The 25,426-nt window shown below is 35.1% G+C and overlaps 1 protein-coding gene across 3 annotated transcripts in view; it reads left to right on the forward strand.

Moving 5' to 3' along the window:
• The window catches only part of DNAH12 (dynein axonemal heavy chain 12), a 213,395-nt gene that overhangs the window by 44,082 nt on the left and 143,887 nt on the right, over positions 1–25,426 (forward strand). For all 3 annotated transcript variants that reach the window (XM_081247432.1, XM_081247433.1, XM_081247431.1), the window contains exons 12-17: positions 8,266–8,444; positions 11,674–11,809; positions 17,079–17,204; positions 18,136–18,270; positions 18,604–18,797; positions 19,807–20,050. In XM_081247432.1, coding sequence (XP_081103558.1) covers positions 8,266–8,444; positions 11,674–11,809; positions 17,079–17,204; positions 18,136–18,270; positions 18,604–18,797; positions 19,807–20,050 — 1,014 coding nt within the window. The remainder of the gene's footprint in view (positions 1–8,265; positions 8,445–11,673; positions 11,810–17,078; positions 17,205–18,135; positions 18,271–18,603; positions 18,798–19,806; positions 20,051–25,426) is intronic.

Below are 25,426 nucleotides of genomic sequence, written 5' to 3' on the forward strand. Positions count from 1 at the left end.
TTCATTTCAGATATTGTATTTTCCCAATTATTTTGTAAATATTATTTTTGCTTTATTATGTTCATATTTTATTTTACATTCTTGAACATAATAGAGCATATTTCTAATAGGTTACAGGGAAGCTGGTCTATATCATTTCAGTCCATCATATTGTGCTTTTCCATTTTCCCCCAACATTTTTGTGTTCTATAAGTCTTGTACTTGTTTCATAAAATATAATTGCTAAGTATTCTATTTTTGAAGATGTTATACATGGAATTGTTTTCTTAATTTCATTTTTGTATTGTTGATTGCAAATGTCTAGAAATACAATTGATTTTTATATATTGGTCTTATATCCTGCAAACTTGTTGAACTTTATTAATCTTCATAGTTTTATGTGTATGTGTGTATATTGTTCAGGGTTTTCTATATATAATATGTCATTTGCAAGTAGAGATTGTCTTATTTCTTCCTTTTTAATATGGATGCCTCATTTTTTTTTTTCTACTTAATTACCCTGCTAGTACCCCTGGTATAATGTTGGGTAGAAGTAGTGAGAGTAGATAACCCTTTTTGTTCTTGATCTTAGAGGGAAAACATTATTTTTTAAACCATTAAATATAATATTAGTTGTAGATTTTTCCTAGATACTCTTTATCAAGCTGAGGACACTGGCTACTATTCCTGGTTTGTTAAGTGCTATTACCACAAAAGAGTGATAGATTTTGTTAAATGCTTTTTTTAAAAAATTTAATTTTATTTTTTTATACAGCAGGTTGTTATTAGTCATCCATTTTATACACATCAGTGTGCACATGTCAATCTCGGTCTCCGAATTCATCATACCACCACTACCACCCCACGCCACTATCTCCCCTTGGTGTTCATACGTTTGTTTTCTACTTCTATGTCTCAGTTTCTGCCCTGCAAACCAGTTCATCTGTACCATTTTTCTGGGTTCCACATACATGCGTTAATATGTGATACTTGTTTTTCTCTTTCTGACTTACTTCACTCTGTATGACAGTCTCTAGGTCCATCCACGTCTCTACAAATGACCCAATTTCATTCCTTTTATGGCTAAATAATATTCCATTGTATATATGTACCACATCTTCTTTATCCATTCATCTGTCGATGGGCATTTAGGTTGCTTCCATGACCTGGCTATTGTAAATAGTGCTGCAATGAACAGTGAGATGCATGTGTCTTTTTGAATTATGGTTTTCTCAGGGTATATGCCCACTAGTGGGGTTGCTGGGTCATATGGTAATTCTATTTTTAGTTTTTAAGGAACCTCCATACTCTTCTCCATAGTGGCTGTATCAGTTTAGATTCCCACCAACAGTGCAAGAGGGTTCCCTTTTCTCAATACCCTCTCCAGCATTTGTTGTTTGTAGATTTTCTGATGATGCCCATTCTAACTGGTGTGAGGTGATACCTCATTGTAGTTTTGATTTGCATTTCTCTAATAATTAATGATGTTGAGCAGCTCGTCATGTGCCTCTTGGCCATCTGTATGTCTTCTTTGGAGAAATGTCTATTTAGGTCTTCTGCCCATTTTTTGATTGGATTATTGGTTTTATTAATATTGAGCTGCATGAGCTGTTTATATATTTTGGGGATAAATACTTTGTCTGTTGATTCGTTTGCAAATATTTTCTCCCATTCTGAGGGTTGTCTTTTCGTCTTGTTTATGGTTTCCTTTGCTGTGCAAAAGCTTTTAAGTTTCATTAGGTCCCATGTGGTTTTTTTTGTTTTTATTTCCATTAATCTAGGAGGTGGATCAAAAAAGACCTTGCTATGATTTATGTCAAAGGGTGTTCTTCCTATGTTTTCCTCTAAGAGTTTTATAGTCTCCAATCTTACATTTAGGTCTTGAATCCATTTTGAGTTTATTTTTGTATATGGTGATATGGAGTGTTCTAATTTCATTCTTTTACATGTAGCTGTCCAGTTTTCCCAGCACCACTCATTGAAGAGACTGTCATTTCTCCATGGTATATCCTTGCCTCCTTTGTCATAGATTAGTTGACCATAGGTGCGTAGGTTTATCTCTCAGCTTTCTATCCTGTTCCATTGATCTATATTTCTGTTTTTGTTCCAGTACCGTATTGTCTTGATTACTGTAGCTTTGTAGTATAGTCTGAAGTCAGGGAGTCTGATTCCTCCAGCTCGGTTTTCTTCCCTCAAGACTGCTTTGGCTATTCGGGGTGTTTTGTGTCTCCATACAAATTTTAAGATTTTTTGTTCTAGTTCTGTAAAAAATGCCATTGGTAATTTGATAGGGCTTGCATTGAATCTGTAGATTGCTTTGGGTAGTAGAGCCATTTTCACAATATTGATTCTTCCAATCCAAGAATATGGTATATCTCTCCATCTGTTGGTATCATCTTTAATTTCTTTCATCAGTGTCTTATAGTTTTCTGCATACAGGTCTTTTGTCTCCCTAGGTAGGTTTATTCCTATGTGTTTTATTCTTTTTGTTGCAATGGTAAAAGGGAGTGTTTCCTTAATTTCTCTTTCAGATTTTTCATCATTAGTGTATAGGAACGCAAGAGATTTCTGTGCATTAATTTGTATCCTGCAACTTTACGAAAATCATTGTTTAGCTCTAGTAGTTTTCTGGTGGCATCTTTAGGATTCTGTATATGTATAGTATCATGTCATCTGCAAACAGTGACAGTTTTACCTCTTCTTTTCCAATTTGTATTCCTTTTATTTCTTTTTCTTCTCTGATTGCCATGGCTAGGACTTCCAAAACTATGGTGAATAATAGCAGTGAGAGTGGACATCCTTGTGGACTTCCCTCTTAGAACTGCTTTTGCTTTATCCCATAGGTTTTGTATCATCGTGTTTTCATTGTCCTTGTCTCTAGGTATTTTTGATTTCCTCTTTGATTTCTTCAGTGATCTCTTGGTTATTTAATAATGTATTATTTAGCCTCCACGTGTTTGTGTTTTTTACGTGTTTTTTCCCCCTGTAGTTGATTTCTAATCTCATAGCTTTGTGGTCAGAAAAGATGGCTTGGTATGATTCCAATTTTCTTAAATTTACTGAGGCTTGATTTGTGACCCAAGGTGTGATCTATCCTGGAGAATGGTCTGTACACACTTGAGAAGAAAGTGTAATCTTCTGTTTTTGGATAGAATGTCCTATAAATATAAACTAAATCTATTTGGTCTATTGTGTCATTTAAAAGCTTGTGTTTCCTTATTAATTTTCTGTCTGGATTATCTGTCCATTGGTGTAAGTGAGATGTTAAAGTCCCCCACTATTACTGTGTTACTGTTGATTTCCTCTTTTATAGTTCTTAGCAGTTGCCTTATGTATTGAGGTGCTCCTATATTGGGTGCATATATATTTATAATTGTTATATATTCTTCTTGGATTGATCCCTTGATGATTATGTCATGTCCTTCCTTCTCTCTTGTAACATTCTTTATTTTAAAGTCTATTTTATCTGATATGAGTATTGCTACTCCAGCTTTCTTTTGATTTCCATTTGCATGGAATATCTTTCTCCATCCCCTCATTTTCAGTCTGTATGTGTTCCTAGGTCTGAAGTGGGTCTCTTGTAGACAGCATATATATGGTCTTGTTTTGTATCCATTCAGCAAGCCTGTGTCTTTTGGTTGGAGCATTTAATCCATTCACATTTAAGGTAATTATCGATATGTATGTTCCTATTACCATTTTCTTAATTTTTTGGCTTTGTTTTTGTAGGTCCTTTCCTTCTCTTGTGTTTCCCACTTAGAGAAGTTCCTTTAGCATTTGTTGTAGAGCTGTTTTGGTGGTGCTGAATTCTCTTAGCTTTTGCTTGTCTGTAAAGCTTTTGATTTCTCTGAATCTGAATGAGATCCTTGCTGGGTAGAGTAATCTTGGTTGTAGCTTCTTCCCTTTTATCACTTTAAATATTTCCTGCCACTCCCTTCTGGCCTGTAGAATTTCTGCTGAGAAATCAGCCATTAACCTTATGGGAGTTCCCTTGTATGTTATTTGTCATTTTTCCCTTGCTGCTTTCAATGATTTTTCTTTGTCTTTAATTTTTGCCAATTTGATTCCTATATGTCTTGGCATGTTTCTCTTTGGATTTATCCTGTGTGGGACTCTCTGCCCTTCCTGGACTTTGGTGGCTATTTCCTTTCCCATGTTAGGGAATTTTTCAACTATAATCTCTTCAAATATTTTCTGGGGTCCTTTCTCTCTGTCTTCTCCTTGTGGGACCCCTATAATGCGAATGTTGTTGTGTTTAATGTTGTCCCAGAGGTCTCTTAGGCTGTCTTCATTTCTTTTCATTCTTTTTTCTTTATTCTGTTCTGCAGCAGTGAATTCCACCATTCTGTCTTCCAGGTCACTTATCCGTTCTGCCTCAGTTATTCTGCTATTGATTCCTTCTAGTGTAGTTTTCATTTCACTTATTGTATTGTTCATCTCTGTTTGCTTGTTAATTCTTCTAGATCTTTGTTAAACATTTCTTGCATCTTCTTGATCTTTGCCTCCATTCTTTTTCTGAGGTCCTGGATCATCTTCAGTATCATTATTCTGAATTCTTTTTCTGGAAGGTTGCCTATCTCCACTTCATTTAGTTGTTTTTCTGGGGTTTTATCTTGTTCCTTCATCTGGTACATAGCCCTCTGCCTTTTCACCTTGTCTGTCTTTCTGTGAATGTGGCTTCTGTTCCACAGGCTGCAGGATTGTAGTTCTTCTTGCTTCTGCTGTCTGCCCTCTGATGGATGAAGCTATCTAAGAGGCTTGTGCAAGTTTCCTGATGGGAGGGACTGGTGGTGGGTAGAGCTGGCTGTTGGTCTGGTGGACAGAGCTCAGTAAAACTTTAATCTGCTTGTCTGCTGATGGGTGGGGCTGGCTTCCCTCCCTGTTGGTTGTTTGGCCTGAGGCGACCCAACATTGGAGCCTACCCAGGCTCTTTGGTGGGGCTAATGGCAGACTCTGGGAGGGCTCATGCCAAGGAGTGCTTCCCAGAACTTTTGCTGCCGGTGTCCTTGTCCTCACGGTGAGACACAGCCACCCCCTGCCTCTGCAGGAGACCCTCCAACACTAGCAGGTAGGTCTTGTTCAGTCTCTTGTGGGGTCACTGATCCTTCCCCGGGGTCCTGATGCACACACTACTTTGTGTGTTCACTCCAAGAATGGAGTCTCTGTTTCCCCCAGTCCTGTCAAAGTCCTGCAATCAAATCCCGCTAGCCTTCAAAGTCTGATTCTCTAGGAATTCCTCCTCCCATTGGCAGACCCCCAGGTTGGGAAGCCTGACGTGGGGCTCAGAACCTTCATTCCAGTGGGTGGACTTCTGTGGTATAATTGTTCTCCAGTTTGTGAGTCATCCACCCAGTGGTTATGGGATTTGATTTTATTGTGATTGCACCCCTCCTACCTTCTCACTGTGGCTTCTCCTTTGTCTTTGGATGTGGGGTATCTTTTTTGGTGAGTTCCAGTGTCTTCCTATCGATGATTGTTCAGCAGTTAGTTGTGATTCTGGTGTTCTTGCAAGAGGGAGTGAGAGCATGTCCTTGTACTCTGCCATCTTGAACCAATCTCATTAAATGCTTTTTTTGTATCTATGAGATGAATGTATGTTTTTTCTAATTTGCATACTTTATACCTTATTTGGTTTTTGTGCGTTTATAAAAATACATAATGGATTCGTAAATGCATTATTACTTTTAAAAAATCAGTGATGGTATATTCTCTTTCATTTGTATTTTACCATATATCTCAATACAATGCTCTTCAGAGAATAGGCAAAATAAATATTCTATGAGCTAACAGCTAAATTTTTTGATCCTGGCCATAACTTTTAGCATCTGGAAACCCTAAATCTCTAGGCTGGGAACATGTTTCATTGGGTTTCACAGTGATTCTCTTCTTAGGCCTAGTATTTTGCTGTGAAATTTTCTAGAATTTTATAATTTCTGGATGGTTTATGTAACTATATAAAAATTTACTTTTAGGTTTAGTGATCTACCCCTGGACTTTTTGTCAATTATGACATACTATAGTTGTGAATAGTATGCCTATTTGGGAGAAATAAAAAATTATGAACTACACATATATGTAGAGGAAATGATATGATGCTTGGGATTTTTGTAAAAATAAAACAAGGGGAGTGGTTAGAGGTATAGAGAAAACAAGATTGGCCATGAGTTCATAATGGTTGAAGCTGGAAAATGGGTACATTTTACCTACTTTTATACATTTAAAATATTCCATTAAAAAGTGTAATATAATACAAAAATCATGTAAAGCATATATGTACAGGTTTATAGGTAATTATAACTTAATAACTACCTAGATTAAGTTAGAATTTTGCAGTATTCCAGAAGCCACCCATGTGCCTCTTTCCAACCATAATCTTCCCCCTTCTTTATTGGGAACTATTATCCTGACATTTCTTGCTTTTCTTTATAGTTACCACCTATGTATGCATTCTTAAATAATATAGTTTAGTTTTGCCCATGGTAAGTTTATATGAAAGATATCATTTTACATGTATTTTTTGTGTTTTTATTCTTTCATCATTATGAAATTCATCCATATTTTGCATATAGTCCTAGTTTATTATAGCATAGCAGTCCAATATATGAATATGCTATCAATTCTACTGTACATGGACATTTGTGTTGTTTCCAGTTGCCATATTTTCTTTGATCCAGCCCATTTTATTTTCCATATCTGTTAATTACATCCCTGAAAAACTGGATGATGGCCTTTGAGAATGAGAAAACATCTTTTCTCCCTTCTCAGGTGCCATCAGCTCTATCAACTATTTTTTTTTTTTTTTTTTGCGGTGCGTGGGCCTCTCACTGTTGTGGCCTCTCCCGCTGTGGAGCACAGGCTCTGGATGCGCAGGCCCAGCGGCCATGACCCACGGGCCCAGCCGCTCCACGGCATGTGGGATCCTCCCGGACCAGGGCACGAACCCGTGTCCCCTGCATCGGCAGGTGGACTCTCAACCATCGTGCCACCAGGGAAGCCCTATTTGGTATATTTTTAACCAAGACCCAAGACTACTGAGTATAGTCTTTAAAGTAACTAATTAATATCCTCATTTCCTTTAAACATTGAAAATTTTAAGCCCAATCCACTAAATACTGGAGACTAGAAAAATAGGGTAGGCTTGAGAGAGAGGGAAATGAAGAAAAAGTATCCTTAAGGAAGAATAAAAGGAATATGAGGCCTTTTGGTGGAGGGTGGAGATGAGGTGAGGAGGAAGGTAGAGGCAACATTAAAGATGGATTGTGAGGAACTTGCCTGATGGTCCAGTGGTTAAGACTCCTGCTTCCAGTGCAGGGTGTGTGGGTTCAATCCCTGGTCAGGGAACTAAGATTCCACATGCCATACAACATGGCCAAAAAATTTTTTTAAAAAAGAATTTTAAAAAAATGGATTGTGGGGGCTTCCATGGTGGCGCAGTGGTTGAGGGTCCGCCTGCCGATGCAGGGGACACGGGTTCGTGCCCCGGTCCGGGAGGATCCCACGTGCCGTGGAGCGGCTGGGCCCGTGGGCCATGGCTGCCAAGCCTGCGCGTCCGGAGCCTGTGCTCCATGGCAGCAGAGGCCACAACAGTGAGAAGCCCGCGTACCGCAAAAAAAAAAAAATGGGTTGTGAAATTAAGTCAAAGTTACCCAAAGTTGGTAGATATGTTTCACTTTCCATAAAACTTACCACAACATAACTTGCCAGGTTTTATTCCATACTACTTTGCTCCATTTAAAAAAATTATCCCAATGTCTGGGTATTAGGAATTTGTATAAATTCCAATATCTTGGAATGTTGGTAACAGTAGGGCACAATGTTTCTCTCCTGGATTATTTTGACCCAAACCAAAAAATTTCTTATATTTATTTTCTTGAAGATTGAATTAGAATTTTCAGTGAGGCATCAGTAGTGGCACAAGCAAGTATTGATATTAGTCAGCTACACAAATTGTCACATGATACAGATTTGTTTTTAAACCAAGAGATGAGTTGGCTTTGATGATAATTTTTTTAATAGTTACAGAGGGAAATTTCACCTTGTGACATGTCCAGATATTGATGCTATAAATGTCATCGTATTGGATATTTGCTGGTAGATTTGTCAATTCCTTAATGAAAGGACAGCTGAAAAAATATTTGTGTGATAATGGAAAAAATTTTAGTCACTTAGCAAAAAGAAATGAATTTACATTTATATCATATAATTAAGAATTTCACTGTAATACTGTACAATCACAGCTGAATTTGAAAATTCTAAGCATTTTTGTTTTAAATCCTTTTTTTTAAGTTTGTAGGAAAATTTTTCAGCCTTGCTTCAGAAATAATGCTTTTGCCTCAGTGGGCTCATTTTCCTATGGTCCGTTTGGATTGTGAAGATTTGAAGACAGGCCTAACAAACAAAGCAAAAGCCTTCGCAAACATATTACTAAATGACATAGCTTCAAAACATAGGAAAGAAAATGAAAGGTAAGTAGAATTAGTTGCCAAACTGAGAATTACAGGGCTAAAAGAAATAGTTTGCTAGTAACAATTCTTGTTTAAAAATAAAAGATTAAGATATAAGTACTTAAAAGTTTTTCTCCATAGCTACCTCCTAAGAGGGTTTCTTTATAGTCTTGTTGGTTTGGTTTCTTTTCGTTTGATACTGTTTGAGACTAGTTTTGAGGCAACCCAAGATTTTTGGAAAAAAAGAAATTGACATACATCAGCTTTTGGATACAGGTTGCATGGTAATGAAAAAACCATAGACTTTCAGTGATACTGGGAAGATCTGGGATCATTCCTGACCACAATATTGACTTATTGTGTCACCTAGTTTATTTTTTGCATTGTAAAATGGAGACAGTAATACCTAGTTGGCAGGATGGCTATAGATTGGATTCATGATCTAGTGGCCTACTAGCTGAATGTGTCATGCAAATGTGTTTTATTTGTCTCACATTGTTTTTTATTTTGTTTAAACAAATTTTAAATTTGCTATCAAAACTTCAAAATTAGGAGTTTTCACACACACGCGCGCGCACACACACACACACACTCTCTCTCCAGATCTCTTACTTTTCTTGAAAAAGTGGGAAGACCATGCCACATTAGGCCTATAGTGGTAAATGCAGTTGAGAAGAAAGTTTCCCTTTGACAGGGAGAATGGCCTCTGGTTTGTTCATCCAGTGCTCAAGCAACTGATCCTCCAAATAATTTAACTTATTTGTTACCTGTCTGGCTCCAGAGGACTTTTAGTTTGCAACTTCTATAAGGATTAAAACTAATATTTATATAAATCACCTAGCACAGTGCCTGGAACATAGTACTCAAGAAATGTTAGCCATTATGTTTATTTTCCCAGAAGCAATGTAAGAGAATTATGTGCCTTGGAATCAGAGAGACCTGGATTTGAATCCTGTCTCTGCCATGAACTAGTTCCGTGACTCTAGGCAAGTTACTTAATTTCCCTGAGCCTCAGTTTCCTGCGGTGCCAACTATGAAAAATAATACCTTACTTGCAGGACTAATGTTAGGATCACAAATAACATTTGTAAAGTATCTGTCACCATGCTTGGCCTAGAATAGGCACCCAATAAAGGGAGCTGTCACATCAATAAATATTTTTAAATGAATAAAAAATATATGACTCTCAGAAAGTTAAGTATTGGTCAGCTCTACTTTGTACAAAATTATACTACAAAAAGATGTCAAAGATGGTAAAGTACTAGACTCTTCATTTCTAACAATCCTGTTGAGTAAGAGCAGTGACAATACCATAGTTAATTAAAAAAAATTTTGTGTTTGACATGACTTTTTTGGTATTTATTTTTGTAATATCTGTCACTTTTCTGGAAAATTCTTTCAACAAAATAACTATCTTATTATAAACCCATGACACATGAGCAGCTGAAAAGTCCATTTTCCTCTGCCTCATTTATTCTTTGATTCTTTCCTGTTTAAGTTCCATACTTGAGATAGGTAACATCAAAAGGAGGAAATATGTGCCACTATGTTAAGCACAATTTATTAAATAAATTAATAATAATTAAAGAACAATTTTCTTACTTCATAGTTTGGTTTAGTATCTGCTTGGGCCACCTTGCTCTCAGTAATCTTGTTTGCCTCCTTTTCTTTTCTTTTCTTTCTTTCTTTCTTTTTCTTTCTTTCTTTTTTTTTTTTTTTGTTTTTGGCCATGTCACGCGGCATGTGGGATCTTAGTTGCCTGACCAGGGATCGAACCCATGCCCCCGCAGTCGAAGCACAGAGTCCAAACTACTGGACCGCCAGGGAATTCTGGCCTCCTTTTCTTTTGATGTAATGTCACTCCCAAGGGACTCAGATTCTGCTCTAGTAAGAAGAAAGCACCCACAGTAGAATCATCTGTCTTTTTTGCATTATTGACATTAACGCATCCTCCTAAAATTTTGATTATCAAGAATTAACTGTCAAGCCCTACATTATATGATTCCTGCTCATCTCTACAATTTCATGTTATGTCCTCTCCTTTGTATTCACACTGCCCTGCTTGCCATTCCTAAACTATGCGAACCTTATCGCTACCTCAGGCTTTAATCCTTGCTATTTTTTCTTCCTTGGAAGCTTTTTTCCTGGTATTTGAATGACTCATTTTTTCCTTCTCTCATCTTGAATATCACCTCTCTAGAGAGATACTTCCTGGCCACTATATATAAAAATACTGGCCCCTTCTCTATACTCCATCATTCTTTATCCCTTTACTTTGCTTTTTTTTTTCTTCATAGCACTTTTTACTACCTAACATTGTATTACATATTTATGTGCTCTTGTCTCTCTCATCAACTTGAATGTAAGCTTTATGATGATAGGGACTTATCTATTTGCTGTTATATCTCCAGTGCTTAGAACTTTGCTTAGCACATTGTAGGTACTCAATTATTTATTAGATGAATGAATAAGTATAATTACTCACATAGTATAAATGAAATACCTGCATGAACTAAAATTTATTTTTAAATCACTTACCTCTTTTGTACTTTGTTTTTGCAAGGGTTTTTTCTGATATTTCTAATAATGGCATGACAGTACTGATACTGCAAAGCACAAGGAAAAAAATTCTATGAAATATACATTTAGTTGAATAATGGCTATAGGGTATCTAGGTTCATACTTACATGCATATATATTCTGAAAGAATCATAGATTTTTAAATGTATACAGAGGTTTGATCTTTTTACTTACTGCATTTCACAAGGGACACTAATAATAATAATTAAGCTGATGATTATACTAAAAATTATAGTTATAGTTACCAGTAATTGAGAGTGTACTATGTGCTAGGCTCTTTTACATTCATTATTCATTATTGTATTACAACACTCCTGCAAGATGAATGTTAATAACTTCATTTTACAAATATGGAAGCTAAACCTATGAGATTTACATAAGTTCTCAAAGCTAGTAGCAACTGAGGCAGGATTTAGACGTAGGGCTGCTTGATCCAAAGCATGCTGTATGTCACACAGAAAATGTTACCTTAATTTTGTAGATTTTATAGATGTATGATGTATCCTGAGTTATGTCAGATAAGTTGTGCTTAAATATTTTAAGATATATTAGTGAATTAACCAATTTTTTTAGGATCACAGTTCCTATTTTATAGTAATCATGATAAAATTTCTTTAGTGTGATATAGCATTAATTACTCTAACTATAATAAAGCAGGGTATTATGTCAGTATTTGCAGTGAATTTGAAGCAATTAAAGAGCATGCATTAAAAGTCCCTGAGACAACAGAAGAGATGATGGAGCTCATATCTTATGTAGAAAAAGCCCGGACTGTAAGAATTCATGAGTTGGTTTCACGGATCAAGGTAAGAATTTTTAAATTTACATATTTTAAAATATTTTTGTCATTGTGAAATGTGATAAACATATTGGAAGTGTATAAAACATATAGTTAAAGTTATAAAGTGAACACCTATGTTGCCACCACCAAGGTCAAGAAATAGGATATTGCCAGGACCCTAGAAACCCTCTGCGTATGACTATCTGACCATAACTACTTCCCTTCCTTTACCTCCTAGAGGTGTCAACTTGGTTTCTACAGTAATCTTTTTTATTTTTTTTTTAGTTCCACCATGTGTGCATCCTTAACAAAGGTTTAAAAAAAGATTTTCTTTTATAGTTTCTACATTTAGTAGTGCATATGCTTATACTTTCCCCACCACAAGGTTATATACCTATTCACCTATATTGTACTCTAATTTTTGTTTAAAAATATGAAATATAGGGACTTCCCTGGTGATCCAGTGGTTAAGATGCCATGCTTCCACCGCAGGGGGCATGGGTTTGATCCCTGGTCGGGGAACTAAGATGTCACATGCCGCATGGCACGGCCGAAAGGAAAAAAAAAAAAAAAGTAAAATACAACACACACCAAAAATTGCATAAAACATAAATTGTACAGTTTAAGATGTTATAAATTAAACATCCAGTAATTATCATCCAGGGAAAGAAATAGAAGCTTGTCAACACCCTAGAAGCCCATTACAATCTCCTGTCTTTTTCTGTATGTAAACACTATCCTGACTTTTATAGTAGTCATTTCCTGCTCTTCTTTGTAGTTTTACCATCTAAATATGCATTCCTAATCAATATAGCTAATTTTTGTTTCATTTTGATCTTTATATAAATAGAATCATACTATTTCTATTCTTTTGTGTCTTGTCAACATTATGTTAGTAATGTCATTGTTCCTTAACTTTCATTTATTTTCATTGATGTCTGGTATTCATATTATATAACCATAGAATAATTTATTACTTTAATTTTACTGTTCTGGATAGTTGGGTTGTTTCTACTTTTGCTACTAAAAGCAATGCTTCTGGGAACATTTCTGTATGTGTACGCTGGTGCGTATATTCATGCATTTCTTCCAGGTGTTATAAGATATACTTATTTTCACCTTTACTAGCTAAGACAAAACTCTTTTCTAAAGTAGTTCCAATTTTATACTCCTATCAGCAGTGTTTAAGAGTCCTGTTGTTTTATATCCTTATCCATAGCTGCTATTGTGAGATATTTAAAATTTTGCCAGTCTGTTGGGTGGAGGTTGCTGTATTTGTAATTTGCATTTTCCTGAAAACAAATGAACTGAACACTTTTCATATGCTTATTGACCGTTTGGAGCTCCTCTTTTGTGAAATACTAGTATTTGTTTTTTAAAAAAATTAAAAGAAAATTTTATTTTAAAATTTTTATTTATCTATTTATTTATATTTAAAATTGAAGTATAGTTGATGTACAATATTATATAAGTTACAGGTGTACAATATAGTGATGCACAATTTTTAAAGGTTATGTTCCATTTATAGTTATTATAAAATATTGGCTCTATTTCCTGTGTTGTACAATATATCCTTGTGGCTTATTTTATGCATAATAGTTTGTACCTCTTAATCCCATACCCCTATAATGCTCTCCCCCTCCCCCCTCCCCACTGGTAACCACTGGTTTATTCTCTAAATTTGTGAATCTGTTCCTTTTTTTGTTATATCCACTAGTTTGTTGTATTTTTTAGATTCCACATATAATTGATATCATTCAGTATTTTTCTTTCTCTATCTGGCTTTCTTTCTGTCTATTTCACTTAGCATAATACCCTCCAAGTCCATCCATATTGTTACAAATGGAAAAATTTCATTCTTTTTTATGGCTGTGTAGTGTTTCACTCCAGTACATGTCTTTTACCTATTTTTCTTTTGGGTTGTGTGTCCTTTTCTAATTGGTTTATAGTAGTTTTTTTTTTAATTGTGATAAGATATACATAACATAAAGTTTACCATCTTTACCTTTTTTTTTTTTTTTTTTTTTTTTTGCTGTACGTGGGCCTCTCACTGTTGTGGCCTCTCCCATTGTGGAGCACAGGCTCCGGATGTGCAGGCTCAGCGGCCATGGCTCACAGGCCCAGCCGCTCCGCGGCATGTGGGATCCTCCCCGACTGGGGCACGAACCCGTGTCCCCTGCATTGGCAGGCAGACTCTCAACCACTGCGCCACCAGGGAAGCCCCATCTTTATCATTTTTAAGTATAGTTCAGTGTAGTAGTTCTGAATATATTATTGATAAATATCCTTTCCTTCACTCTGTAAGTTATTTCAGTTTTTAATGGTGTTTTGTTGAATGGCAGTTCTTAATTTTAATGTAGTCAAATGGAGCAATTTTTTTTTTTTTTTACAGCTAGTGCTCTCTGTGTCTTGTTTAAGAAATCCTTTTCTACCCAGGGTCATCAAGAGTTTTTTCTTGTGTCCTTTTCTGGAAGCTGTTTAGTTTTGCCTTTCAGGTTTAGATTTTCAGTCTTCCTGAATTTTATTTCTGTGAATGATGTGAGGTCCTATTTAATTACTTTTTCATATGCATGAGCAGTTACCTATTTATTGAAGAAACTATACTTTCCCCACTGCTCTGCAGTGCCATCTCTATTATATATCAAGTGTCCCTATATGTGCATATCTGTTTTAAGACATTCTATTCTGTTCTATTGGCCTTTTGTCTATCCTTGTATCAATACCACACTGACTTAATTACAAAAGCTTAATTGTAATTGCAGTAATAATTCTTGATTACCGGTAGAGCATGTCCTCCCACTGTGTTCTTCATCAAGTTTCTTGTTTGTTCTTGGCTATTAGTATTTTCATATAAATTTTAGAATTAGATGATCACAGCCCATAAAATAACATTTTGGGATTTTCATTGAGATTGCATAAAATTGATAATAAATGTAGAGAATTAACATCTTTCCAGTATAAATTTTAGAATCAGTTTTTCACATTCTGCAAAAATCTGTTGGAATTTTGATTAGAAATGCATTAAACAGATGGAGAGAATCGGTACATACACTGTGGAGTCTTCCAGTTCATGATATATCTTTTATTCATTTACCACTTCTTTAACATCTCTTAATATTTTATAATTTTCTCTGTAGAGGTCGTGCACATTCTTTGTTAGTTATATTTTCAGGTACTTGATATCTTTTAATGTTATATTAAATTATATCTTAAATTTTTCATCTTATCTTGGTTACTTGAATACAAAAATACAGTTAACTTATATTAATAGACTTTAAAAAAATAGTTTTAGATTTACAAAAAACCTAGTAAAAAGCCCTTTTTCTATCTCAGGAACTCATCTGAGATACCACATTGTATCTAGTTGTCATGTATCCTTAGGCTTCTCTTGGCTCTGAGAGTTTCTTAGATTTTCCTTGCTTTTGATGTGCTTGATAGTTTTGAGAAGTAGGAATTTGACTGATATTTTTCTCATGATTAGAACGGGGTAGTCGGTTTTTTGGAGGAGAATCACAAAGGAAAAGTGCCATTTTCATCACATCATCTCAAGGATACATATTAACATGGCATTTGATGTTGAGCTTGATCACCAGGCAGAAGTAGTGTTTATCATGTCTCTCCACTCTTTTCTCCCCCTTTCCATACTGTCTTCTTTGGAAGGAAGTCACTGTATGCATCCACACTTAAGAACCGGGGAATTGTGCTTTCCTCCTTTAGAGTAGAGTAGCTACATTATTTATTTGGAATTATTCTGCATAGGAGACTTGTTTCTTCTCCCCTGCTTATTAATTTATTCAATCATTTATTTATATGAACTTATGGATATTTATTTTATACTTTGACTATAATATAATATAAAATTTATTTTATATACAAAGTAATAGCTATTACTAAATTTTTTCTTAATTAAAAAATTTTTATTTAAATATCTTAACTTTAAAATTTGTATGTTTTTTTTTCTTTTTAATTTTAACAGTTTATCCGAAGATTCTTTTGGAATATCTACATATACTATTTTATAACTAGTAGCTAATGACAGTTTTGGTTTTGTCCTTATCAAACATTACACATTTCCAAAATTTTATTTTCTTTGCTACAATGGACTGGTTAGGATCTTTAGTACAATGTTGAATAGAAGTCATCTTGATCCCAGTCTCAAAGGGAAAGGCTTCAATATTTCACTATTAAGTATGAAATTTGCTGTAGGTTTTTTATAGGTTCCCTTATCAGATTAGTAAATTCTCTTCTATGGGAGGGTGGGGAGGATACATTGGGAGATTGGGATTGACATATGCACACTACTATGTATAAAATAGATAACTAATAAGAACCTACTGTATAGCACAGGGAACTCTACTCAGTATTCTGTAATGACCTATATGGGAATTGGATCTAAACAAGAGTGGATATATGTATATGTATAACTGATTCACTTTGCTGTACAGCAGAAACTAACAAAATAATATTAATCAACTATACTCCAATAAAAATTAAGTGAAAAACATTACTGTGAATGCATGTTGAATTTTATCTTTTTTTTTTGCATCTATTGGGGTGATCTTATGCTTTTTCTCCTTTAATCTATTAATATAATTGATTACATGAATCAGGTTTTATTAGGTTAATTTCTACATGCAACATAATACATATATGATGCATTCTGCATATTATATATGTTATATATATATACAGCAAATATGTAAGCTATAGAGGGTAAGGATATTCAACTTCTCTATTCAGGTAAATCTATTGGTTTTAAGGGTTTTTGTTTTGTTTTGGTTTTGCCATTCACCCCTAAACTCTTTCTAGACAATTGCTGTATGATAATGGTAGGCAAAAAAAGTGGTACTGTCACTGAAGATGCAAAACAAAATAAAAGATGCTAAAATCTTTGTCAACAAAGATTCAAAAATTAAATACATAAGAATAAAAAATGTAAAATCTTTTAAAAGAAAAAAATTTAAAGTGTTGCTGAACAAAAGCTGCATATTTCATCATCATTTTCAGTCATCTACATGGAGACTCAAGAGTACCTTTCTGTTAAGTCAACTGCAAGTGAAAACTTCTAAAAAGCTTTATTTCTGGTATAAAAATCTGCAATTTTGTGGTATGAAGCCAAATAAATAACCCTACAGTTATTGAAATACCCATGTGGTTTGGGTAATATGAAATATCAGTTAATAATCTGAGTCAAATTGAAATTTGAAAGAATATTAGAAATTGTTATTGGTTCTCTTTTTCATAATGCTTTAGATTTTTTATATGGTTTAATATATCTGGAGTTTCTTCTGTAGGAATCCAAACACCGGATGAGTTACTTTTTAGATGTATTTCTATTTCCTCCAGAAGACTTAGCTTTAAATTCAGCTGTCCTTATGTGGCCTTGGAAAATTAATCCCATCTTTGATGAAAATGATGAGGTGAATATATTTTTCAATATGTATTTTTGTATTATGATATTTTAAGCACAATGTTCATTTAATTTTCATACATACTTGCCATCTACCTTTAAAAAGTATCTTCATGTGTCAGTATGATTTTGGGATTAGCCACATTTATGGCCCTGCAGGCTTAGGCTTAACCCACAAGGTTGTAAAAAGTGGGACTGACATTTAAAAAGTCAGAACTATTTACAAATTAATAATAATAATTGTAAGCTCTGTGCTATTAAATCATTTAATACTCACAAAAATCCCAGGTGCTCCTATTTTCCCCATTTCATAGATGAGAAGAATGAGTTTCAGAGAAGTTAAGTAACTTTCCCAGGAAGAAGTAGCAGATTCAGGATTTTATATAAGACTGAATATAGTTCAGATTTTGAAAAAGTCCTAATGTAAACTAGTTTCTCCTAAACTGGGAAGTGAGATGGTATAGTAGTAATGAAAAGCATGGACTTCAGTTAGATAAGCCAGAGTTCTAATCCAGATTTTGACTTTTATGATTTTGTGACATTGGACATGCCTCTTAACCTCTATATGCTTAAGTTTCTTTACCTCTGAAATGAGGATACTAATACTTGTGGTAATATAGGTAGAGTGTTTAATAAACCTTGACATAACAAGTGCTCAATATATGGTAGCTTTTATTATTTTCCCAGAATCTGTTAAATAGTTAAAGTATTTAATAAATAAGAATTGTTACAGTCACTTCGGAGATATAAGAAAGTTTTTCTGTGTGGTTTTGTGGTTTATTATTCTTTTCATTTTTAAATCAGTCAATGTTTTATTTTTGTACAATGTTTTATTTTTACTTCGCTGATGTTTTTTGTTACTGTATAAAGCATTCAGATTTCTGATTTGATAATTCTTTGCTTTGTAACAAAATAGTTAACATGATTAATTTTTTTTAAAGCTCCTTGAAAATGCTAAACATAAAAAAGAAAATGAGCTAATAGCAAAGAGAGAGAAACTGATTTTGGAAATAGAAAAGGAATCACGCCGCATGGAAGAGTTTGCAGAACTTGCAGAACTGGACCACATGCAGCAGGTCTGATAAATATAGACAGTAGCTATGGCAGGCTGGTAGATTAATACAGGACATGTTTCTATAATATAGAAAAACCTGTGCTTACTAAGGCAAACAGAGGCCTGACTCTTAGGCCTACGACTGCTGCTAATTATGTAATCTTTTTTGTGATTTAGTTTTCTATTTGTAAGATAGACATAACCATACCTTTTGCTTTGTGTCATGGTAATGTTGTGAAGTTGATGTTTAAAGTTGCTATATAAATGCAAGGACATAGCCTATGCAGTATTATATAATTTTATTTTTATAACATTTCTTGGGTATTTCTTGAAATAAAAAATTATTTGCTTTCAGTATGTGACAGATGTAAGACAACTACAAAAACGTATTCAGGAATCTGAAGAAGCAGTTCAATTTATTAATAAAGAAGAGGAACTTTTCAGATGGGAACTGACAAAATATCCTGAACTGGATAAATTAAAAGTTAACATTGAGCCCTATCAGAAGTTTTTTAATTTAGTTTTGAAGTGGCAACGAACAGAAAAACGGTAATTTCTGGTAATGTAATAAAAAATTAAGCAAAGATATAAAAAGATTTATAAAACGTACATTGATTTTTGTTGTTGTTGTTGGCTAGGTGTTTAAAAGTAGGATCTATCTGTCCATTTGAAAGAAAAACCAAATATTATATAGGAGAAGCATCAAATGTTGCTAAGGCGCCACCTAGCCTTACTAATATAATATCTAAAGTCTCACTTGGGTTTCCCAGAGTTGATTCATTTTTTAATGCAATTAATTCATTTGACTCATTCATTTGACACTAAGAATTAGAAGTATGGAGTCAAATCAACATTTTATCTGGATACTGTTAGTTGTCCGTTTACAGTCTGATTCATATTTTTGCGCATGCAGCATAGCTGAAATTGTGGTTTTAGTATTGTCTGTCATCATTCTATCTGTGTGACTGAGAAAAACTGTTAATTGCTCTTGTTCTCAATTGTTTCTATTATAAAATGAAGGGCCTGGCCTAAAGAATCTCTAAGGCCTTTTCATACACCTGAAGTCTCTGAGTTTAATATATTTTTTTAATTAAAATATTCTATTTTTTCACTTAATTTTAATTCTGTCTTTAATCATTCTTCCTTAGTCTTTTTAAAATAAATTTATTTATTTATTTGTTTATTTTTTACTGTGTTGGGTCTTCATTGCTACACGTGGGCTTTTTCTAGTTGCAGTGAGCGGGGGCTACTCTTCGTTGTGATGTGCGGGCTTCTCATTGCAGCAGCTTCTCTTGTTGTGGAGCATGGGCTCTAGGCGCGCGGGCTTCAGTAGTTGTGGCTCGTGGGCTCTAGAGCACAGACTCAGTAATTGTGGCTTGCGGGCTCTAGAGCACAGACTCAGTAGTTGTGGCGCACAGGCTTAATTGCTCCATAGCATGTGGGATCTTACTGGAGCAGGGATCAAACCCATGTCCCCTGCATTGGCAGGCAGATTCCTAACCACTGTGCCATGAGGGAAGCCCCTCTGAGTTTAATATTATTTTTTCTTTCAATTCAGGTGGATGGATGGAGGGTTTTTGGACCTTAATGGGGAAAGCATGGAAGCTGATGTAGATGAATTTTCCCGAGAAATTTTTAAGACTCTGAAATTTTTCCAAACAAAGCAAAAGAAGGAATTACAAGAAAAAAGAAAGGCAGCAAAAAGACGATCTCTGGGAGAAGAGAAACTTGAAGAAGAACCAAAAGAGAATCCTACTATTACTATGTGCACTGCAGTAATGGAGCAGATAAAAGTTATTAAGGTATAAACACATTTAATGACATTTTAAAAAGCCCTGGTAGAGTTGTTTGCATCAAGTGCTAGTGAAGAGAAATGGAAAAACTGGAAAGCAAAACCAAAGCTGAATCCAGAAAACTTGACCTATTTCTCAATACACGCTTCATTCTTTCCTGATGATGTCATCGAAATCAATCCCTTCATAGAACAATACTTAACAAATAGAAAAGACTGTAATGACCAGTTACAATGATTTGAAGAGGGTAAAAAATTACTAGAATAAACAAGTTAGCCTATACTGTGGGCAGCAACCCAGGGTACCAATTACCTGAGAAAGGTTTGGAGTCACACTACCTAGGTTTATGTCACAATTCTGCGCTTGGTAATAGCAATATGCCACTTGTGCACGATATTTAACTTCTCATGCCTCAGTCACCTCATTTATAAATAGGGGATAATAACAGTTTTTGTGACAGTAAATAATACATCTAAGTTCCCAAGGCAGTACTGGCAGTGGTTCTAGTGGTAGTGCCAAGTTTCCACTGTCGGCATGCTCAGAGTGCAAACTCTGTTTTTCAACATTGTTCCTGTCTGTGTCTAGCACTCTCAGATATACTATGAGCTGCCTGAAAAATTTTTTAAAGTAACTACTTAAAATTTTTTTCAATATTTAATAAATTTGCATGGTTTAAAAATATTAAAAGATATACCTGAGCGGTCTCCTTGCTGTGTTTCTCACCTGTTATTAGGTTATCAATGTTACTACTTTCTGTTGTATACTTCAGAGTTTTTTTACATGTATAACAATGTGAATATATGTTCTAATCCTTCCATCTTTTTTTTTTTTTTCCCTTTTTTTTTTTTTTTTTTTTTTTGCCGTATGCGGGCCTCTCACCGTTGCGGCCTCTCCCGCTGAGGAGCACAGGCTCCGGACGCACAGGCTCAGCGGCCACGGCTCACAGGCCCAGCCGCTCCGCGGCACGCGGGATCCTCCCGGACCGGGGCACAAACCCGCGTCCCCTGCATCGGCAGGCGGACTCCCAACCACTGCGCCACCAGGGAAGCCCTAATCCTTCCATCTTTTTACATAAAAATAGCATACTGAAAAAAAATAACATACCGTTTATATTATTTCCCCCCTTCATTTTAATTTATCTTGGAGACCTTTTCTCATTGTATATAGAGTGTTTTCATTCTTTTTTACACCTATAAATATTATATATTGGTGTAAAATTTCTGTGTGTGAAGGTGTGAGTGTAAGGTAAATTGCCAAAGAATAAATTCCAGGTTAAAATCTACAGTTGAATTACCTTCTGTATGAGTTTTACCAGTATGTACTCTCACCAACCTTGACAACAGAATTTCATCAAACTTGGGTGTTTGTTAATCTGCTAGAAGAATTTCATTTTTCTTATTACATAAAATGTTAAGCCTAAATTAATATATTTAAGAATATTTTGTATTTCTTTGCCTGTGAACTATTTGGTCTTCTTATCTATTTTTTAAATTGAATCAATGGTCTTTTTCTTACTGATTTCTAGTCCTAGAAACAGGACTAGGGAGATTAGGCTTTGTATGTTAATATTAATAGTATGTTAATATTTTATTGAAGATTTTTGAGATTATGTTCAGAAGTGATGTTGGTCTTAATTTTCTTTTCTTGTAATATCTTTGTCAGGTTTTGCTATCAGGATTATGTTGGCCTTATGAAACAAATGGGAAGTTTTATCTCTATTTTCCAAAAGAGTTTTGTATAAAATTGTTATTATCTCTTTCTTAAATATTTTAGAGAAACGTTTGCTAGTGAAACCATTGACCTGGAGCTTCGTGGGAAGGATTTTGAAAACAGTTTTAATTTTTAAAATAGATATAGGAATATTCAGATTTGTGTTAACTTTGTGTCAATTTTGGTAAATTGTATTTTTCAAGGAATTTTTCCATTTTCTAAAGTTGTTAAATTTATTGCCATAAAGTTGCTCATAATATTTATTTATTATCTTTTAATGTTGGTGGAATCTATAGGGATAACTCCTTTTTCATTCCAAATGTTAATATTTTTAATTTTCTCTCTTTTTTCTTAATCAGCCTAGTTAGGGATTTAGTTATAGTTTATTGTTGACATTTAAGCCTTTGGTCATTTTTTAATTTATCTAAATGATATTCCTCCTTTCCTTTCTTATCAGCACCATCCATTATTCCTATCTTCATAGCAGTGCGTCATCATGTACTCTGAAAGTCATCTTGAGATGGAAGATAAACAAATTGTCCCATACCACTAGTAATATCACTAAATTTTTTCCTTGCTATTTTCTTTTCTTTTCTTTCCTTTATTTTTGGCCGCAGCATGTGGAATCTTAGTTCCCTGACCAGGGATAGAACCCATGCCCTCTGCAGTGGAAGCACAGAGTCCTAACCACTGGACTGCCAGGGTATTCCCATCCTTGCTATTCTCTTCTTATTCTTTTTAGCCTCTTAATGTTGGAAAGTCTTAGGGCTAAGTCATTGGTCCTTTTCTTTCTCTACCCTCACTGTCTTGATGATTTCATCAATCTCATCAAAAATATAGGTGACTTTAAATACCATCTATATGCTAGCAACTCCCAAATCTTTAACTCCAATCCAGACCTTTCTTCCAAACCCAAGATTCATATCTATAACTTCCTACTTGTAATCTTCCCTTGGATGTCCAATACACATGGCAAACTCAAAATTCATTTTTCCCAGGGACACCAATCTGGTCCAACTTACATCTTCTTTTACATGGATTTCTACAAAAAGTTCCTGTTGGGACTCCCTGCTTCTACCTTTGCCCCAACCCCTACCCCATTATCTATTTAAAATATAGCAACTAGGGACTTCCCTGGTGGCGTAGTGGTTGGGAGTCCGCCTGCCAGTGCGGAGGACGTGGGTTCAAGCCCGGGTCCGGGAGGATCCCACATGCTGCGGAGCAGCTGGGCCTGTGCACCGCAACTACTGAGCCTGCTGCCTAGAGCCCATGCTCCGCAACTAAAGAAGCCACTGCAGTGAGGGGCCTGCATACCACCGCAGCAGCAAAGACCCAACGCAGCCAAAAATAAATAAATAAATTAATTAATTAAAAAATATATATATAGCAACTAGAGTAAACTTAAGTCTATGGTTCTCCAATTATTAAAAATTTACCTTATTATTATTTACAAAAAATGAAAACGTGACTGTCATACAAAAATAAAAATGAACACGTGTCAAATATTTTATTCTATTTATTAATTAATGGGAGAACCACTAAGGTGGTAAGGCTAGTTCAAAGAGCATTTGAGGGGCTGAGTATTTATAGATAATTTAGTAAAGGAATGTTGGCAAAAGATTGCTAGTATTGATATAAGGCTGGTTAATGTCATACAGGACAATAAACTAACATTTGGAGTTATCCTTCTTATTAGACAGAAATTACTTGCATTTCTACTGGTCAAATCTACAAGTTAACATGTAATTTCTCAGTCTGGGACTTTAAGTAGTAAACAGTGAGTTGAACAAAATACACTCTTTAAACAGTTAAATTTTCCTTAGGTGTCCCTGTACCCCATATGGCATTGAAAGGACATACCACCTCCCTCTTTTTCCCCAAGTTTTAAAATAATTTTTATTAACATCTGCTGTAAAACCCCAAATGGGGGAAACAGTGTTCTATAATATGATACTGGAAACAAAGTCAGTGCTGGGTAATGTTGGTTGTTTGCTTTCTTTTTAAAATTATTTTATTTTATTTTAATTTATTTGTTTATATAGCAGGTTCTTATTACTTATCTATTTTATACATATTAGTGTATATATGTCAATCCCAATCTCCCATCATCCCACCACTGCCCCTTCCCCCCCTTGGTGTCCATACGTTTGTTCTCTACATCTCTGTCTCTATTTCTGCCTTGCAAACCAGTTCATTTGTACCATTTTTCTAGAATCCACATATATGTGTTAATATACGATATTTGTTTTTCGCTTTCTGACTTACTTCACTCTGTATGATAGTCTCTAGGTCCATCCACATCTCTACAAATGACTCAATTTCATTCCTTTTATGGCTGAGTAATATTCCATTGTATATATGTACCACATCTTCTTTATCCATTTGTCTGTCGATGGGCATTTAGGTTGCTTCCATGCCCTGGCTATTGTAAATAGTGCTGCAATGAACATTGGGGTGCATGTGTCTTTTTGAATTATGGTTTTCTCTGGGTATATGCCCAGTAGTGGGTTTGCTGGGTCATATGGTAATTCTATTTTTAGGTTTTTAAGGAACTTTGACACTGTTCTCCATAGTGGCTGTATCAATTTACATTCCCACCAACAGTGCAAGAGGGTTCCCTTTTCTCCACACCCTCTGCAGCATTTATTGTTTGTAGATTTTCTGCTGATGGCCATTCTGACTGGTGTGAGGTGATACCTCATTGTAGTTTTGATTTGCGTTGCTCTAATAATTAGTGATGTTACACACCTTTTCATATGCCTCTTGGCCATCTGTATGTCTTCTTTGGAGAAATGTCAGTTTAGGTCTTCTACTCATTTTTTGATTAGGTTGTTTGTTTTTTTAATATTGAGCTGCATGAGCTGTTTATATATTTTGGAGATTAATCCTTTGTCTGTTGATTTGTTTGCAAATATTTTCTCCCATTCTGAGGGTTGCTTTTTCATCTTGTTTATAGTTTACTTTGCTGTGCAAAAGCTTTTAAGTTTCATTAGGTCCCATTTGTTTATTTTTATTTTTATTTCCATTACGCTAAGAAGTGGATCAAAAAAGATCTTGCTGTTATTTATGTCAAAGAGTGTTCTTCCTATGTTTTCCTCTAAGAGTTTTATAGTGTCCAGTCTTATATTTAGGTCTTTAATCCATTTTGAGTTTTTGTGTGTGTGTGTGGTACGCGGGCCTCTCACTGTTGTGGCCTCTCCCATTGTGGAGCACAGGCTCTGGACACGCAGGCACAGCGACCATGGCTCACGGGCCCAGCCTCTCCGCTGCATGTGGGATCCCTCTGAACCGGGGCACGAACCTGTGTCCCCTGCATCAGCAGGTGGACTCTCAACCACTGTGCCACCAGGGAAGCCCTGTCCATCTTTTTGATTATGGCCATCCCAATGTGTGTGAAGAGGTGTCTTATTGTGGTTTTGATTTGCATTTACCTGATAACTAATGATGCTGAGCATCTTTTCATATGCATATTGGCCATTTCTATGTTTTCTATGGAGAAGTGTGTGTTCAGATCCTTTGCCCATTTTTAAATTGGGTTATTTATCTCTTTTTATTCAGTTGTACAAATTCTTTATATATTCTAGATACAAGTCGCTTATTAAATATAGATTAATTGATCAGAAGTGTGTGGGTTTATTTCTGGGCTCTCTATTCTGATCCGTTGATCTATGTGTC

This window comes from Mesoplodon bidens (genome assembly GCF_964165515.1).
Source record: "Mesoplodon bidens genome assembly, chromosome: 10".
Taxonomy (NCBI): domain Eukaryota; kingdom Metazoa; phylum Chordata; class Mammalia; order Artiodactyla; family Ziphiidae; genus Mesoplodon; species Mesoplodon bidens.